General features: G+C 35.8%; 1 protein-coding gene across 1 annotated transcript; it reads right to left on the minus strand.

Moving 5' to 3' along the window:
• Nucleotides 1-5,392: 5,392 nt before the first annotated feature.
• Nucleotides 5,393-7,012, minus strand: LOC141660416 (uncharacterized). The gene has a single exon (XM_074467400.1). The coding sequence runs from the start codon at nucleotides 7,010-7,012 to the stop codon at nucleotides 5,393-5,395; it is 1,620 nt and encodes a 539-aa protein (XP_074323501.1).
• Nucleotides 7,013-12,613: the final 5,601 nt, after the last annotated feature.

Here is a 12,613-nt window from a genome sequence, read left to right on the forward strand (position 1 = left end):
GTATATATACAGGCTTATTTAGATATAATTAGCATATGCATCAAAGAAATCACACAACACATAATTATGGAAATATAACATTTAGTTAATAGTACATACTTATACTTTATACACTATTTCAGATTCTTATGCACATGAGCAGGTACCACACAAAAATTATGATTAATACTATTACTCTTCTTTTACAGACCTCAACTTATCCCAAAAATAGTAAGGCACACTTAGGCCTCACTCACAATGACTCGCAAAACTAATACATACTCTAAACTCTTCCTGGATGCACGCCTTGGCACAACTTGTGTGCCTCGGCACAAATATACATTTCTACCTCGGGTCTTCACTTAATTATGATTTCTATAGACTCTTATGACATAAATCAACTCCCAAACTTGACTTGACATCAAGGCCTCACTCATAAAGCACTTAAACACAATGCACTCCTCATAGGCTTCTTAATACAACTCTTATGGTGACTCTCGGGTGTTTTGGTGGAAATGGGGTAACCTTGGGCCTTTACTCCAAACCAACTGTCTGAGGTTACTAAGACTCTAAAATAACTCTCAAAGTTGGAATGACTCAAAAACCTCACTCATGCCTCCCTAGGCCTTAAGTAGAAGTTGACACAAATCTGCCTTCCTTGATTACCAATCTGCCTTGTTTTTACCAACTTAAAACTCACTTAAATTGTTCAATTATTGATTTTAATGACTTTTTAAGCTTCCTAAGAGTTCATTATACTATTATAAACCAAGTCCCAATGAATTTATATCCTAAAATATGGTTATAATGGGTCAAATATGGAGTTGTACCAAATCTGCCATGTTCTGAGTTACTCTCGGTATTGTGCTTGTGCACCCAACCAAATGCATAATTTTATCCAATATAAAGCTTCTGGACTCAAGTAAATACCAAGCCCTAATTCCACTGAACTTGGGCCTAACAATGCCTCACCAATGCATACCTAAAATGACCTAAACTTCTAGTACTAAATTCTGTCTAAATAGGACTAATGCATCCCTTCCACCTTAACTCCCTTCTTAACCACCAAAACCAAAGAACAAATCAACAACCAAGCCTAATATCATGCTAACACCTACTGACCTATAGTGCACAAGGTTGATTTTTATTTTATTTACCATAATTACCAATTATCAAGGGGTCAAGAGAGGCAACTAGCTAGACAACTTCATATCTCTAAGTTCTAAGCATAATTCGAATTATACACTTAGGTTAAACTTGATACCTACTCATTTTAATCTCTTTTAATCATGACATATTTAAACTATCCATTTAACACATAATTCGTGGCATGCACCTCATAAAAATCAAGTATCAAAGCTCATAGCATGCAAGTATGGTTTCCTAGTCTAAAATCACTTGTAAATCAACATGCAAGGGTTAATTTCAATATGCAAGGCCTATAACTAACATGCAAGTCTTAAAACTTAATATACTTAAAAAAACATAGCATTCAAGAGTCTAAACATTATAATTCATCATTTTTAGAAGCAAAAACGTTTTATAAGCAACATGCAAAGTCATTTTCATAGAAATTTCTAAAGAACAATCCATATACATTCGGCTCTTTTAATAAATCATTGCCAAATGCTATGAACAAGATTATGAATTAGAAAGTTAAACTAAAAATACTTCTCCAAGACCATATCAAGTCCATATATTTAAGCCCTTATGATTTTTGTCCTTAAATCCATGAGAATTCAAGGCCTAAATCTTGGCTACAAGAACACATCAACAGATAATAAAACATACCTTTTATTAGCCAAAATTTTCCAAGTTTAAATGTGGGAATATGAATGAATTAGCTCCTTGATCAAAGTGTTTGAGAAAATAAAAAAAAATGAAAGAAGAGGGGGAGGGGGTGGCTTCGTCTGAATGGAGAGAAAGGAGAGAGGAAGGAGTAAAGTGTATGTGCAAAATGATAGAGTAAGCTTGTGTTTTTGGGTTTTGATTTGATAAAGTGGTAGTGGAATTGAGAAATAACCTCTATGCCCTTCCTACAAGCTTAAGCCATTTTGCATGCAAGGGTAGATGAGTACTTTGCTTGGTTAAAGTGAGTTAGTGGGGTTGGAAATGACGGTCCTATCCTTGGTCTCTATTATAAGGGATTTTACATGCAAGGGTACATTAGTAATCTAGTAATCAATTTTCTAGAATTAAAATATGCTTAAAAAGAATGAATTTTAATAAATAAAGTACAATTCCATAAATCACAAAAATTATACCATAAATTACTTTAAGATTTTAGAAGTTTTATTAGAGTATTTTCAAGATATTTGAATAAAAATAATTTTTAAAAGAATTTTCTTTATAATAATACTTCTATAATAAGCCACATAAAAATACAATTTAATTATATTTTAATGCAAATAAAGTTTTAAAATATAACCTAGCATTATACCAATTTATTTAATCGTCTAAGCACAGAATTTCCATATCTAAATATTTGTACAAAGATTCGAATCGTCAGGAAAGAAAATATATTTGTATTTACTTAATTCACATAATCACTGGAAAGCAATATTTAGAAACTCATGTACTCACAATAATGCACAATAATGCCACATCATAGAATTTATAATATCATAATATTTACAGACGTTACAACCTTTTTCCCTTAAAGGATTCTGTCCCCAGAATCTAAGCAAACAAATGAGGATACTTATCTAACATATCACTTTCTAATTCCCATGTTGACTCTTCAACTTTGGGATTCTTCCATAAAACTTTAACTAAAGGAACTATCTTATTCCTTAACACTTTATCCTTTCTATCTCGAATGCTAACTGGTTGCTCGATATAAGACAAATCAAGCTCAATCTCCACTGGTTCATTCTCTATGATACATTTGGTGTCGGGGTTGAAATTCTTAAGCAATGATACGTGAAAAACATTGTGGATGTGCTACATTTGAGACGGTAAGGCCAACTGGTATGCCACTTTTCCAACTTTACCCAAAATCTCAAAAGGTCCGACAAATCTTGGACTCAACTTTCCCTTTTATCCAAATCTAGTGATCCCTTTCCAGGGCAACACCTTCAACATGGTAGCTTCTCCTATTTCGTATTCTACATTCTTTCTATGTGGGTCAGCATACTTCCTTTGTCTATCTTGAGCCGCGATCAATCGATTCTGAATCACATCTACCGCTTCTTTTGTCTGTTTAATCAATTCAGGGCCAGCTATTTTTCGTTCTCCAACTTCGTCCCAACATATCGGCGATCTACACTTTCTTCTATAGAGGGCTTCGTATGGAGGTATTCCAATACTGGCATGATAGCTATTGTTATATAAAAACTCTACTAAAGGTAGGCGATCGTCCAAATTTCCTTTAAAGTCTAAGGCACAAGATCTCAACATGTCTTCTATGGTTTAAATCGTACGCTCACTTTGACCATCTGTTTGCGGGTGATAGGCAGTACTCATTTTGAGTCGAGTTCCTAAATGTTCTTGAAATTGCTTCCAAAATCTAGAGTTGAAACGGGGGTCTCTATCTGACACAATAGACACTAGAACTCATTGACGAGTGACAATCTACTTTAGGTACATATGAACCAACTTGTCCATCGAGAATCTCTCATTAATCGGTAGAAAATGAGCTGACTTAGTCAATCGATCGATTATTACCCAAATAGCATCATGGTTAGATCTGGTCCTAGGTAATCCAACTATAAAATCCATTGCGATATGCTCCCATTTCCATTCCGGTATTTCTAAGGGTTAAATTAGTCCACTTGGTCTCCGATGTTCGACTTTTACCCTTTGACACGTGTAACACTTACTAATCCATTACGCAATCTCTTTCTTCATGTCTGGCCACCAAAAATCATTTTTCAAATCTTGGTCATTTTTGTACTTCCTGGGTGAATAGGGAATTCTGAGTTGTGAGCATCCTTTAAAATCTCATTCTTCAATTCCTCCACATTCGGTATCCAAATCCTTGATGAGAATCTTAAAATTACTTGGTTGTCTTTTTGAGTACAAATCTCTTCTCCGGTCAACTCGTTCATTCTTTGATTCATCACTTCTTCTTGACAATTCCTAATCCTTTCTAACAACTCTGGTTGAAAAGTCATCGCACAGATCATTTCAGTTGGTGTACTTGGAGCTCGAATTTCAATTTTCATCTTCTCAAATTCCTTTGATAACTGTTGGGCCATGGTCAATATATTCAGTCTCTCCTTGCAACTTAAAGCATCCGCTACTACATTCGCTTTCCCGGGATGATAATTGATTGTGCAATCGTAGTCCTTAATCAACTCCAACCATCTTCGTTGCCTCATGTTTAATTCCTTCTGAGTGAAAATGTACTTCAGGCTCTTGTGATCCGTATATATCTCACATTTCTCTCCATATAGATAATGTCTCCACAACTTCAAGGCAAATACAATTGCAGCCAGTTCTAAGTCGTGAGTTGGGTACCTTTGTTCGTGAGGCTTAAGTTGTCTTGACGCGTAGGCTATCACCCTCCCGCGTTGCATTAAAACATAACCCAATCCTTTGTGTGACGCATCACTGAATATCACAAAATCTCCTTGATCATCTGGTAGGGATAATACTGGATCGGTAACTAACTTCTGCTTCAATTTCTGAAAACTCTTTTCACACTTCTCAGTCCATTCAAACTTCTCATTCTTTCGGGTTAACTTCGTCAATGGTACTGCAATCTTAGAAAAATCCTTCATAAATCTTCGATAATATCCGGCTAATCCCATGAAACTTCTAACTTCAGTCGGGGTCTTCGGCCTCTCCCAGTTCACTACAGCTTCTATCTTTGCTGGATCAACTCGAATCCCTTCACTACTAACAATGTGTCCTAGAAACTGAACTTCTCGCAACCAAAATTCACACTTCGAAAATTTTGCATACAACTTCTCTTTTCTTAAGGTCTCCAAAGCAATTCTCAGGTGTTCAACCTGATCTTCCTCGGTCTTCGAATATATTAGAATGTCGTCAATGAACACAATGACAAACTTATCCAAATGCTCCTTGAATACTCGATTCATCAAATCCATAAAGGAGGTTGGCGCATTTGTTAATCCGAATGCCATAACTAGAAACTCGTAATGTCCGTATCTGGTTCTGAAAGCAGTTTTTGGTATGTCTTCCGGCTTAATCTTCAACTGATGATATCCCGATCGAAAGTCAATCTTTGAGAAATAATTAACTCCTTTAAGTTGATCAAACAAGTCATCAATACGAGGTAACGGGTACCTATTCTTGATGGTCAATTTGTTCAACTCTCTATAGTCAATACACAATCTCATACTTCCATCCTTCTTTTTCACAAACAAAACTGGAGCACCCCATGGAGATACACTCGGCCTTATAACTCCTTTATCCAATAATTCTTGTAGTTACTTGGCCAATTCCTTCATTTCTGCTGGTGCCATACGATAAGGTGCCTTCGATACAGGTCCACGCCGGGCGCTAAGTCGATAGAGAATTCGATTTGACGGTCAGGCGGCAATCCTGGAAGTTCGTTCGGAAATACATCGGGAAATTCGCTAACTATCGGAATACTTCCTATATTCGGCGTCTCCTTAGACCTATCATTTACATGAGCAAAATACCCTTTACACCCTTGTCTTAACAATCTTTTAGCTTGAATCATTGTTAGAAATGCTTTAACTTGTTTCTGTCCTTTAAACTCTACTTTCTTTCCTTGAGGGGTCTTAAGAATCACTTTCTTCTTCTTGCAATTTATCTGAGCACCATGCTCTGCTAACCAATCCATTCCTAATATAACATCAAATTCTCCTAGTTGAAAAGGTATGAGGAAAACAGGGAAACTATAGCCTGAAATCTCTACTCTACACCGACGGCAAACACCTTTAACATATAATCGCTCTTGATTAGCCAAAATGATAGATAAGGGTTCAACTAACAGTTCAATTTCACAATTCAACTTGCCAATAAAAGATTCAGATATGAAAGATCTAGTAGCTCCAGAATCAAATAGCACTTTAGCATTGATGTTGTTGACAGAAAGGGTACCTTCCACAACTTCATAATTCTGAACAGCATCCTTGATGTTCATGTTAAATGTCTGGGCCTGAGCAGGATTAAAGGGAGGAAACACTGGAGTTGCAGATTCAGAAGGTTGATTTGAAGGAAGTTTAAGAATTGGGAAATAAGATGGCATTGCTTGATTGAAAGGAGCGGCCGTCAATTGCATCAACTTGTTGTTTCCGGGGGCCTTATAATCTCTCGACATGTGACCAGTCTTTCCACACATAAAGCATATAACAAAAGGCTTCGGGTTTCGGCACTCATTCACATATTGACCTTTCGTATTGCACTTGTAATAGACGATGTCAGCCTTATTGTAATTACACATGTGTCTCTTATTGCAGAATTTACACTCCGGATTTGTTGCTTGTTGGAATCTCTGCCCTTGAATCCTATTCCTCTGACTCTTATTATCACCTTTCTTAAAGCTTCGGGGTCCTCCTTGGTTCTGAAATCCAAACTTCTTGAAATTCTTTCCACTTTGGCTTCCTTGAGCCCATCCTTCTCCACTACTTCCAAACTTTCTTTTCTTACTCTCTTTCTCCTTCGAGTTTTGGTCACTTTCTCCTTCGATCACCATCGCCTTTTGGACCACTTCAGCATATGTGGCCAATTCAAAAGCAGCCATTATGCTTCGTGGCCAAGGCTGCAATCCTTGTTGAAATCTCTTCACTCTCTTCTCATCCGTGTCCACGTTATCTGCAACAAACCTATCCAATTCGGTGAATTTCTTCTCGTACTCTCCCACAGTCATTCCTTCTTGCTTCAATTCAAAGAACTTCAATTCTATCCGAGTCTGCATATACCTTGGGAAATACTTGTCTAAGAAAATCTTCTTGAATCTATCCCAAAAAATAACTTCTTCCTCTTCTAGAGCACGAGCTGACTCCCACCAATAGTTCGCTTCGCCTTTCAGAAAATAAGACGCATAATCGACCTTCGTTTCTTCCCTAACAACAGCTAGCGTGAAAGCTTTCTCCATCTCTTTAAGCCAAGATTGAGCTTCTACAGGGTCTTGAGTTCCACAAAACTCTGGTGGTTTTACAGCTTGGAATAATTTGAAAGTTGTAGGGGTTGGTGGTGGTAGAGGTGGTTGTTAAAGTTGTTGCTGAAGAAGTTGTTGTTGAGCAAGGGTAACAAATTGTTGGTGAAGTATTTGCATAAGTTGATCCAAGTTGGGTGGTGGATCTTCATGATCCCTGGTGTTGGTGTTGCGGGCTCTACGAGGAGGCATGATTCTGAATGTAGACAAGAAAGGTTTATTCACAGTTCAATATTTGTATAGACAAGTTATAGTAAGGGTAAATATTAAGCACTGAGATTTTATTCAAAAGATATCTTAGGAAAAGATTAGACAGGATCAAGTTTTAAAGAGGTCAACATAATTTAATCAATAATTTTTATCTAAGCAAGTATATAGCATGGTAATGAGATGGCAATATTATAGAGATAATCAAAGTGCAAATAAAGTCTTCCCAAAATAATCCGGGTACAAGGTACAAATGGAAATCAAAGTACTAATCAACAATAATGCTGGAGATAGGTAGACTATATAATAGTCTAAGAGATGGTGGTGGGGGAATAGGGGCACGGAGATGGCTAATCACTCGGCGGAGCTCGTCAGCAATGGCGGTAAGAGCAATTTGACTCTCTCTCTCTCACGGTGTGGAATCATCAATGCCAATCGGTCCTCAACCATCTGGATGATCTCCTTAAGTCTGGCTATGAGTCGTGGTCGGTTGGGCTCGTCATCAAAGTTCTCGCGGTACAACTGGTGTGGCGCCCTCTAAACCCGGGTCAGAAGTTTAGGGTCCACAACACATACTCAATATATAAACCTGAATATAAAATATTATTTGCAATGACCCTGCTTTACATAACCACGGATCGCAACAGGTTAAAGTATGAAAACAAGCCACAACCTTAACTTTTATTACAACGTACCAAATCCCAACTAATTTAATTTACAACTGATATGAAATTATTCTTACAACCTTACTATCTCACTACTGCAATAAGCTCCTGCTAGCTCGATCAATCATAATCTGGAATCCTAGCTCGAACATTGAACTGTGAAACCTCGCTATCAACTGTATCCTTTGTAACTGTAGCATACATAAAAGATTTGCAAGAGTGAGCTAACTAGCTCAGCAAGTCATATCATTATTCACTGAGGTTAAACAATAATAAACAAGATGATTCAAAGGAATCAAGTTTCTTGTTAAACAACCAATAGAATTGGATATTTATTTTAAGTTTTTAAAACCAAGGTTAGGCTGCTGATCAGTCACGCACTAACCCCGAGCAAAGCACACAACATTGCTCTAACTACTGGATCCAAGGCACACATTGGCCTAACTTGACCATTGATATGGTCTGACCACGAATCTGGTCTACACAAAGAAAACTATCCAATTCTAAAGTAGTTCAATATGATAAATAACAGAATTCAATAAAACCTGATCATAATCAATAACAATAAAACTTTTGTATAAAAGCATGGTAAAATTCATAGTTACTGAAAGGGTATGTCAAAGTACATGAAAGAAGTGGCCTCCAGTCTGCAGGATAATCGCGTATTAGATGAATAATGTTTTTACAGGGTTTCAATACTTTGATGTCACAAGGTATGGTTAAGTATAAAAGTTTCTGCATGTTTAAAACAATTTTGTTCCAGTGTTTGGTATGTGATGGTTATATATTTGTGGAGTAGTATCGTATATGTGTGGTTTAATATTTGGTAAATCAACCAGAAACGGTTCACAAAGAATAAGGCTTACAGCTCAAGATCAAATGATGTGGCTCAGGTTCAAGGCTGAAGGATTCAAAGTATTTCCAATATAAAACAGAGCTATTTTGAGTATTAACAATATGTCACAAGAGAATTTAGAAATATTTGCAATATATCTCGAGAAAGGTTTAGAAGTACTTGCCTTATCATAATCGATTTCAACTTCACTTGTACTTATCTACTGACTCCATTCAACAATCACTCGTCTGCTTTTCTTATGCCTCGCTTCTATTCTCTGATTACTTGCTGTATATTCTACATGTCAATTCTATTTTCTGATCACCTGCTTCCCTTTCTTATGCCTTGCTTACTCTGCTAGGCATTATAAATATCTATCAATATTTAACTCATACGATTCTATTCGACATACATTTCTATCTACCCTTCGTTTCACCCAAATCCGATTAACGGATCGAAAGTTAGGCTATAAACAAGTAATCACCGAATATATAGACCGACGGTCAACCAACAAGTCACATATAACACATAACATGTCAAATAATCAATGGTATATCGTTTATAAAGAAGTCTCGGGTCATAAATAGGCTTTCAGGTAATTAAAATGATTTTTAAAACATTTTTCGGAATTAAAACGGGTCGTTGGATCAATTTCAGAGTAATAAATGGGTTCGGTTGGCCAATTCCGGCTTCGAAACAATTTTATAATAATTATCGAGCCTTGAAACTAATTTAAAATAATATTATAAAGCTCAAAACTATTTTCCGGAATTTTTAAATCAATTTAAAATAATTAAATCCAATTAAATAATCAATCAAAATTAATTAATAACTAATTAAACTAATTAACCAATTAATATTTAAATTAATTGATCAATTAATCAATTAATTATTAATTAAAACTAATTAATTAAATAATTTAGATTTATTTTTGAATTAAAAACAAATTTTGGAATTAAAATAATAATTTTCAGAATTTTTAAATAGTTAAAACTATTTTATTTTTATTTTTAAAATCATTTTATAAAAAAGAAATCGTATTTTTGAAAAGTTTATAAACAGAAATCTAGTTTTTGAAAAAAATTTAATACAGAAGTATAATTTTTGTAAATTTATAAAACTGGGGTATGAAGTCTGAATATTGGAGACAACTACAGGGGCCAAACTGAAGTTTGCCACCCCTGTGTCTTCTCCGACGAACTCCCGCCGGCCGGACTCCATGGCCGCCGCCATGGAGCTTTTCCGGCGGCTGGAAACGTCCCAGAAACATGCCAAAAATTGCAGGGTTCAAGAGCAGATTATCAGGAACTCAAATATCACAATTAATCCAGGAAAGCATTCGTAATTCAGCCGGAAAATTAACCGGAAAAATTCCGCCGCCGCCTGGGTTTGTTTTCCAGCGATATTCGAGTTACACAATCCAGAGGTCGTCGGTTTACAAGCTACACATGAATCGATTTATTTTTCCACGATCTACTCAATGATGTAATCAATTTCAGCTTTCAATCCCAAACAAAGAAACGCCTAAATCTAATTAAGAACATTCAAACTATTAAAAACCCTAGTTCATCAATTCGAGAATCAAACCCTAATTTGAACATGTTATTGAACTCCAAATTTGAAGTATAATATACCAAAATGATCAGGAAAACAAGCTCTACAACATATAATCATCAAATCATTCAAACAACCATCCGTACAAAAATTCATAATTTAAATACCAAGAAATTCGAATATAAATAATTAAAAAGAAAATCACCTGATGTTTCTGGGTTGAAATTGATGGAAAGTTTGGATTCTAGATTTTAGTAGCTTCGTTTTGAGTATATGTACGCCAAAATCGGATATCGATAACGCCTTCGAATTTGTGTTTGATTACGAAGAACAAATTAGAGTTAAAGTATTTTCTCTGTAAAAATTCTGTAAATACTGTTTGCAAATGATTTCCGGTATAAAATAAAATACGGTAGAGGCTATTTATAATTACGGGAAATTATTATCCCGTTGGATCATTCCGGATATAAAATGGTACGTTTATTTATAAAAACTGATCCAAACGGTACCGGTTTTCGAGATAATTATCCAAATCAGTACAATTTGTACTGCGGTCTTGGTCTCAGCGCCTAGTTACACGTATTACGAAGTGATAATTGTGATAGTTTAATAAAAAAGCTCTCGTTTATCAAAATACGAGTTTTATTGATTTACCGAAACGAATATTGTATCGAAAATGTTGCGCCGGGACCCGCACAGGACAAACCGTACGCCGGATCGAAAAAGTCGAAACATGAAAAATGCTCGGAATATTGTAATTAGGTTAGGAAGGAGTTCTCGGAAGAGTTTCGGGTTCTAAAAACGTAACAACGGATGACGTCGGTTGGTTCCCGTTTTTATAAAATAGATTTTAAATACCCGGAAAAAGATTTTATAAAATTCATATAATTCCTATAAATTCATAAATCAACATAAAAATAAATAGGAAGATATGACAATTATCTATATTTTATTTTGGACTTATAAAAATTAAAATACTCAATTAATAATATTTTTAAATATCCAAACACATTTAACACTTAACAATTAATTCACAGAATAAATACTGAACACATAAAATAATTATACGATATATCCCGGATATTACATCCTTCCCCCCTTAAAAGGATTCTGTCCTCAGAATCTCCTAAGAAAACAAATGAGGACACTTTGCTCTCATATCACTTTCTAACTCCCAGGTTGACTCTTCAACCTTTGGGTTTCTCCATAATATTCTTACTAGCTTTACCACTTTATTTCTCAATACCTTCTCTCTTTCCTCTAAAATCTCTATCGGACTTTCCACATAGGACGAATCTGCCTGAAGCTCTATTGACTCATATTCTATTACATGCCTGGAGTCTGGATTATACTTCTTAAGCATCGATACGTGAAGAACATTGCGAATGTGCTCTATGTGCGCAGGTAACGACAACTCGTAAGCTACTTTTGCCAACGTGCTTTAAAATTTCAAAAGGTCCGACATATCTTGGGCTCGGTTTTCTTTTCTTTCCAAACCTCGTTAATCCCTTCCACGGCGATACTTTCAGTAGTACTAAGCTTCCTTCTTCGAATTCCATGTCTTTCCTTGATTGATCTGTTTATTTCCTTTGACGGTCTGGTACGGCTATCAATCTCTTCTGGATAACTTCAATAACTTCCTTTGTCTACTGTACTAATTCAGGTCCAAGTATTTTGTGCTCTACTGCTCCGTCTTAATACACTAGAGATCTGTATTTGCGTCCATAAAGGGCTTCTTAGGGTGACATCCCGATACTAGCGTGATAACTGTTGTTGCAAGCAAATTCTATCAGAGGTAGATGCTCGCCCCAATTTCCTTTGAAATCAATAGCACAAACACGTAATAAGTCTTCTATTGTCTGGATTATTCTTTCACTTTGACCATCCGTCTCTGGGTGATAATCTGTACTCATATTCAATCTTGTTCCTAAACATTCTTGAAAACTCTTCCAAAATCCCGAATTAAATCTTGGATCTCGATCAGATACGATAGACACAAGAATTTCATGACGAACTACAATTTCCTTCAGGCACCTATGGATTAACTTATCGAGCGAAAATCTTTCGTTTATAAGCAGAAAATAAGCTGACTTGGTAAATCTATCCACTATAAGCCAAATGGCATCATGATTAACTTTTGTGATTGGTAACCCCAACTATGAAATCCATGGTGATATGCTCCCACTTCCACTCTGGAACTTTCCATGGCTGTAGTAATCCACTTGGTCTCTGATGTTCTGCTTTAACTCTTTTGACATGTATAACATCTGCTAATTCATT

Source organism: Apium graveolens, chromosome 5 (assembly GCF_009905375.1).
Source record: "Apium graveolens cultivar Ventura chromosome 5, ASM990537v1, whole genome shotgun sequence".
Taxonomy (NCBI): Eukaryota; Viridiplantae; Streptophyta; class Magnoliopsida; order Apiales; family Apiaceae; genus Apium; species Apium graveolens.